This window comes from Simochromis diagramma, unplaced genomic scaffold, assembly GCF_900408965.1.
Source record: "Simochromis diagramma unplaced genomic scaffold, fSimDia1.1 OVJJ01000816.1, whole genome shotgun sequence".
NCBI classification, from domain to species: Eukaryota; Metazoa; Chordata; class Actinopteri; order Cichliformes; family Cichlidae; genus Simochromis; species Simochromis diagramma.
In genome coordinates this window covers 19696692-19703781 of record NW_024386908.1, presented here as the reverse complement: position 1 = coordinate 19703781, position 7090 = coordinate 19696692, and the positions used below count along the sequence as shown (strand labels likewise).

Here is a 7090-nt window from a genome sequence, read left to right as displayed (position 1 = left end):
GGTCGTACCTTGTCTTATTGTTTTATGGTAGGATAAACGTAGCTATGTTAAGTTTTAGTCTAAGTGCTTATACGAACTATTGGACTTCCAGACCAGCAGATTTAGGGAAGTCGGTTATGGGGTCACGGACACACACACACACACACACACACACACACACACACACACACTCTCTCTCTCTCTCTCTCTCTCCAATGTAAGGAACAAACACCCACTGATGTATAAAATAAAGACCAGGGCAGTCTCAGGGCTGCGAGTCTCTGAGCCCTCACTCTCATGCGAGCGCTCTGGTGGCTGCCCTTGCTAGCAAGAAAACCTGTGTGTTTCTCCTCTCTGATTCTCTGCTGAAGAAGTGTTTTAGAATACATCTCTTGACAAACAACATCAACAAAAAGAAAAAAATTAGTCCGATCTTTGCTGTTTGACAGGAGTGATGACTAGGGGGGCAGTGTTTGTGCCACTGTCACTACTACCAGGACTGAAAATTGGATAAAGTTTCTCTGTGAAGGTTTGGCCAGTATATGAGTGAAGAAGAACTGCAGCATTTACATCATAAAAGGAAACCAAACCCTCCTCATAATCCACAAAAACTCTCACCTTCTCTGGGTGATCATTCACAGAGAGAGGGACAGGATGGGCAGCAAGTGCAAAGTACTCATTTCTGTCCCTCAGACATATAGCCCAGTAGCCGTTCTCTGGGTTAAGTTTAATTTCTCCCTTCCTATTGACCGACCCTTTGGCCACTCCTAACGTCCACCCAGTCTTTCCTTTAACCTGGACGTCATAGTAAAGTCTTCCACAAGAGAAGCCTCGTGTCCCTAAAACAGAAATTGCAGGTTCAAATCTTTTTGAGCTGTCCGGCAGTTCCTTCCATTCATCACCACAATGAACTTGCTTCCCATCATTGGACAGGATGAGAGCAGGATGTGCCGTATCGGGATCCAAAGTAACATCCACCGCATTCTGCCGAATGTTGTTGAACTGAGCGTCTCGTATCATCTTCACCTCATTTCTGATGGTCTCTGTCAGCTCATCCACAGCTTTCACCAAAGCTGTCCTTGTGATTCCCTCATATATTGCTGGACAGATGCTGACATCTGTCCAGTCTTTGGTGGGTGGAGCAGCATTCAGGGACGGAAAGCTCTGGAGGAAACCAAGACGGTCTTTAGTGCGTGAGAGTTCCTCCATCTCATCACGTCTCCTCGTCAGCTCAAAGGCCTCCTGCTCCAGCTCTGTGATATAAACTTTGGTCTGTTTCTCTGTCCTTTTCTGGTTCTCTTCAGTCATCTCGATTAGCTCTGCCTGAGCTCTTTCCAGAGACTTAATCAGAGCCGAGAAGACCCGAACACCATTTGCTGTCTCTCTTTCTGCAGCTTCTGTGCTGAGCTTGAAAGATTGTTTGAGCTCGTTGACTTTTCTTTGTCTCTCTTGGATCATGTGCAGAATTTTAGCCTCTGTTATCCCAAGTTGTGTTTTTTTTGCTTCGTATTCCTCTTTCAGGGGAACTACCCGGTGAAATCTGTGATCTGTGTCCACACATGACTGACATATGATCATTTGTTCATTCTTGCAATAGAAGTCCAAAGGTTTGCCATGCTCAGCACACATCCTGTCTTCTTCTTTCTCCACAGTATTAAACAGCTTGTGAGTTTTTAAGATGGACACTGTTTGATGAAAATGTAGATTAGCTACAAAGAAGAGTGTAAGAAAGGTTAAGCTAAGAGTTATGAACAGGCAGGACTTCAGGGATGTCCGTTTAGGTGCAGCAGGAGCATCATAAGAACCTTTTTCTTGTATGGCATTGTGTTGTTCTGAGCTATCATCAGCTTTCTTTCCAACAGTTTTTCTAAACTGAACAGCCATCTCAGATATGAAAGTATTCACACCGAGCTTATATTTCCTATCCACCTGCTCTTTGCACATGGGACACTTGCGCTGGGAATTAAAATTCAAATGTTCCGTGATGCAGTCTTTGCAGAAGTTGTGTCCACATGGGAGTGTGACGGGATCCCTGAACACGTCCAGACAGATGCAGCACAAAAGCTGCTCTTCAGTCAGAAGATAGCTGGCAGCCGTCATGTTGATGATCTGCAGCCAAAAGAGAGAAAACGTAAAAGGAATGTGACCATGTAAACGTAACTTTCTTACAGAACACATTGTACTTCTCTGCTGTAGAAACTTACACAGCCTCCAGCAGCCACATTACAAACAGTGATTACTTCATCTTACAATCTGCCTTTATCTTATGGTAACTGAAATTGTACTGACCTTTTGTCATGGTCTGGCTGGCAGACCGTGGGGGTGTAGGGAAGGAGGATCCAGGCGCGGTGCTCTATGTACAAGCAGTGCTTTTATTTACAGTGATGGACAGACATGACAATAAATCCCGTGCTCTCCCGACTCCCCTGACGTGTCCTCTTCCCAGTGCTAGTGCTCCTGTCTCCGCTTCTCCGTGATGAGCACCCCGTGCTCGCTGTCCTCTCATCTCCCCGTAACTCCTGGGGACATAAGAGAGAGGAAGCCGTCAGACACACAATAATGCAGCAGACTCAAACTAGGAACTTGTCGAGAGATTAACGTGAAGCCACACAATGATCCAGCGTCGGAGAGAGCTCCACCACACTCTCAAGTAGCTCCTCCGACGAGGCCTGATCTGCTGCAGGTGTGTTACGGTCTTCAGGCGTGGCCAATCACCTGCCAGGGCCACACCCCCACCCACACCTACATACACACATATCTACATGCAGGGAGAACGAGGGACAGCAATACAAAATACAAACATTGTAATACTAGTCCATAACTGCTCAGGGTCCGACCCAGGACCCTGACACCTTTGCTGCATGTGTTTTAGTCCTCTGCTGTGCTGCCGTAAAGACGAAATTATATGCTGTCACTCTGGTATTTGGCACTACCATGGAACCTTTTCAGGCAAGTGTGCACACACCCACGACTGTGCAGTAAAAATGAGCAACCACTAAATTATTTCAATTAATTGAGCTCACTTGCATAAGAGGACAAAGAGCACTTACTATGATCCCCCCTGTCCTTCCTCAGAAGGTTTATTCTTGGAATCTACTCAGTTTGCTTTAAATGATTTACACTATGTAATATTCCTGCATTACATGAATTCATCACAAAATTATCTTCTCTGAACTGGAGAGGATAACTGCTGAAAACAGCCCGAAGGTGTTGTCACACCTATAATTTCTTTATTCTGGTTACTCCAGTCCACTGATGTGTTTGTGAACTTCACAGATAAAACCAAGTGAACTCAAAGCAATGCATACTGCGTCACTACAAACCATGTGAGAATGTTCCTGTAAATTATCCCTCTGAGCTTTTTATAGACCAGCAATTATATTCCGTTCACACAAATTCAAGTTCTGACAAAATACATCTCAGCTATTAAACTTTCTCATGCAACATAATTTACTTTGGTCTACAAACTTATACAGCCTTTTTCATCTATGATCTCTGTTTATTACAACAAAAGTGGTTATTTCATCATACCATTTTAGGGTAACCTAAACTATACTGGCCTGTGGTGTGTGTGTCTTCGGCTCCTCTGCTGTGCTGCTGGAAGAATGATAACTCTGTGTGTGCTGTCACTCTGTCTTGTTATGCAAATGCAAGTCCTTAGCTGTGTCCCAAAACGTCGGCTGCATCCTTCGGAGGACCCGGCCTTCGCGGTCTACGTGGGCTGGGTCCTTCGAAGACCGAGAAGGCCGGAAGTGCGAGGCTTGTGAAATGGGACGGTCTGGCCTTCAGATTTACGTCACCAGCTGTTCCCGCCCTTACCGCTTTCTCCCCCTCGGTGAAATAATGGATATCATTGAAACTCTCTGTATTTTTCTCTTATTTTTGTTAATCGAAGAGTTACAACAAATCAGCCGTCGCAGACGACTGATTTATCTCCGACTAAGAGATAACTGAGTTCAGGTACAGTGAAAATACATGTCTTCAGTTTTTTTCCCCATCGTTTATGTGTGTATTTGAAATCTGTTTACTAGCTAAATAAAACTCCGATGTAGAAGTGATTTTATTCGCTCTTTTATCTTTTATCAGTTAACTAGTGAATTTTACTTAATTATGATAATCAAAATAAAGTTTTGACACATTTTTTTTTAAAGAACAAGAGCAACATTCATAATAATGACAAGAATAAAACATTTTCCTTATTTTCCTTCACCAGGCGAGACCACAGTACTGCAGGATTAACCTGAGTGTCCCAGTCCTGGACAGGTTTTTTAATAGGCCTAGACACTAGGCCTGATTTTCGTCTGAGCAGGGAGTCTCTGAAAGTGCTGCTGAACCTCCTTAACCAGGATCGGCCACATGGTTGGGGTGCCACTATTGAGGTCCTTGTGTTTCTTTTCTGGCTGGCAAGTGGAGCATCCTACAGAGTTGTTTCCAGAGTGTTTGCTATTCCTCGCTCCACTGTTCACCGCATCGTTCACAGGGTCACAGAGGAGGTGGTGGCTATTCGCCATCAGGTTATCCATCTCCCTCGGACCCCTGAAGACCTAGATGTCCTGTCTCATGGGTTTGCAGGGCTGGCAAGACACAGAGCCTTTTTAAAGGCTGCTGGTGCAATTGACGGCTGCCATGTCCGCATCAAGCCTCCCAGTGGCCCTGATGGTCAGTGCTACAGAAACAGGAAATTGTTCCCATCCATACTCCTGCAGGCAGTTTGTGACCATCAGGGCCGCTTCATCGATACATATGTGGGCTGGCCAGGGTCAGTGCATGACTCCAGGGTGCTACGCAACAGCCCACTGTACCGGCAGGCCATTTACCCTCCTCCAGGGCATTTCATCTTAGCAGATGGAGGGTACCCATGTCTCCAGCATCCACTTCCCCTCATCACTCCGTACAAGAGGCCAGTTCAAGGTGTGGGAGCCCAGCGCTTCAACTCTCATCATTCCAGGGCACGCTCTATTATAGAGCATGTGCTGTCCTACACAACATCTGCCTCGGTGCTGGTGATGCTATGGACCCGGAGGATGCACCTGAGGATGATGTGCAAGATGAGGGGGAGATGGGTTTGGAGGCAGTCAGTGGTGCTCCCTGGCGGGACCAGCTATCTGCTGAGGTGTCTGCCCTGGAGGAGCTACCCCAAGACCATGAATATTTTTAAACAGGCAAGTATTCTTTTAGTAGAGCATTTTTTAGATATTACTTGTTAGATCTTTATTAACAGGATTGTTTGCATCTTTCTGAATACATCTTAGTGACATGGTAGCCGTCAGTTACATCAGCCCTGCAAACCCAAGTGACAGATGATGCGGTGGACAGTGGAAACAAGCATCCCTAGACCTTATGGAGATCACCCTGTATGATGCTCCACTTGCTAGCTGGAAATACAAACCAAGGTCTTGCTTGTGGCACCTCCTCCATCTCTCTGGTCCTGGTCCAGCACATTCAGCAGCACTGCCCGAGACTTCCTGCTCAGCCAAAGATCAGACCTGGTTAAAAGTACCTGTGCTTACTGGGACACTCAGGTTAATCCTGAATGTAATAATAATTCTTAAGAATTCATGTCTTTTGTTGTTTTTTCTATTGTTACTTTTTTCAGACATTTTAATTAATTGTGTTGATAAAATTTATGTTGTACATAGCTTCTTTAAAAAAAAAAAGAAAAACAATGCAAATAAAGGTGAAGCATTTACATTTTTATTCACAGAAATTTAATCCTTTTTTTTTCAACAAGTTTCTCAAGCAAACCAAACAGTCTGTCCATTCTATCTTTTGCCTCCTGTGCTCTTCTTTCCTCCATTTCCCTCTGCAAGCTCATGTCCTCTCTGATTAAATCCAAAAACTCATCCCTGTCCTTCTTTCTTTTTGCCCCTCTTTGCTCCACCTGGCCCTCATCTTCCTGCTCTTCCTCATCCAACACTTGGTTGCCCACTGCTGAACTGGGCCCTGGAGTGTCCTCATGGATGGAAGCAATTAGCACTGGAGGCTTGGTAGAAGGCCTCTGTCCTAACACCTCATCCATGAGGGCAAACCAGGGCCATGTAGCAGCAGCGGGCTTCCCGCTCACTCCCTCGCCTGACCCTGGATACTTGAAGTCCTAAAGGCAGAGGAAATAAAAAGTGGCAGTTGACAAAAAAAGCAACAGTACAGGTTTACATGAATAAGTTTCTAACTTTCTAAAAAAAAAAACATATTTGAATACAGCTGTACATACTTTGTATTTCTTTTTTAGATTGTCCCATTTTTTTTTCGCCTGCAAAGGGGTGGCTTTACCCTGCAGCCCCATCTTCTCAAGAATGGCCCTAACAGACAGAAAATAATAGAGCATATCAATCTTCTTAATTCCTGAACAGTATCCATAGCAAAATGTACACACTTCGGACTAAAAGACAGATTAAGCTCTCTCCCTTATGCCTAACAGATTAAAAGCGGCATATTGTTGCTGTACCTCCAACCCACAGTGGTTTTTGGCACTGGTAAACAGTTGCTCATTGTCGCTCCGGAGTTTAATGAAATTGGTCGTCTGTTCTTTGCTCCCTAAAACATGACAGGACATTGGAGTACAATCACCATCTCACACTTCTGTTTAATGGGTTTTCTGTTTGACGTTTATTCAGCAATGTGAAAACTATTATAACTTTAATCTCAGCCAAACTGATTTACAGAGGAACAAATAAAATTGTTAAAAAACAAACAAACATTAAGATTTATAAGTTATCTAAGTGACTTATATATATCATGCTTAACCCGAGTAGCGAAAGATAGCGCAGGGTCGGAAAACTTACAACTGTACAATCGTAAGTTTAACGACTGTAAAAAAATTACTTCCATTGAACTGCCTTGTTAACTACTTTAAGAAACATCTTAACATTTGTATCGCTACTTCAAATACAACTTACATTTAAAAATGTAGTTGTCCTCGACCGCCGTTTCTACCGTCTCCGTAACTGCCACCATTGCTGAAAACTGGAGTTTGGCTGCTATGAATTCTGGGAACCCACCTGATGGATTAAGATGTATTTAATCTAATAATCTAATAACTTTCATCTCAGCCAAACCTCTTTACTCTGGAACAAATAAAACACCGAAAAAAGGAAAACAATTACATTTTTAA

At 43.9% G+C, this 7090-nt stretch overlaps 1 protein-coding gene across 1 annotated transcript; it reads right to left on the bottom strand.

Moving 5' to 3' along the window:
- On the bottom strand, positions 1–2959 carry LOC120736025 (nuclear factor 7, brain-like). Its single transcript, XM_040035954.1, has 3 exons — positions 2579–2959; positions 2269–2498; positions 1–2088 (listed from the first exon to the last, which is right to left on the bottom strand). The coding sequence occupies exon 3, from the start codon at positions 2077–2079 to the stop codon at positions 403–405; it is 1677 nt and encodes a 558-aa protein (XP_039891888.1). The 5' UTR covers positions 2080–2088; positions 2269–2498; positions 2579–2959; the 3' UTR covers positions 1–402.
- Positions 2960–7090: the final 4131 nt, after the last annotated feature.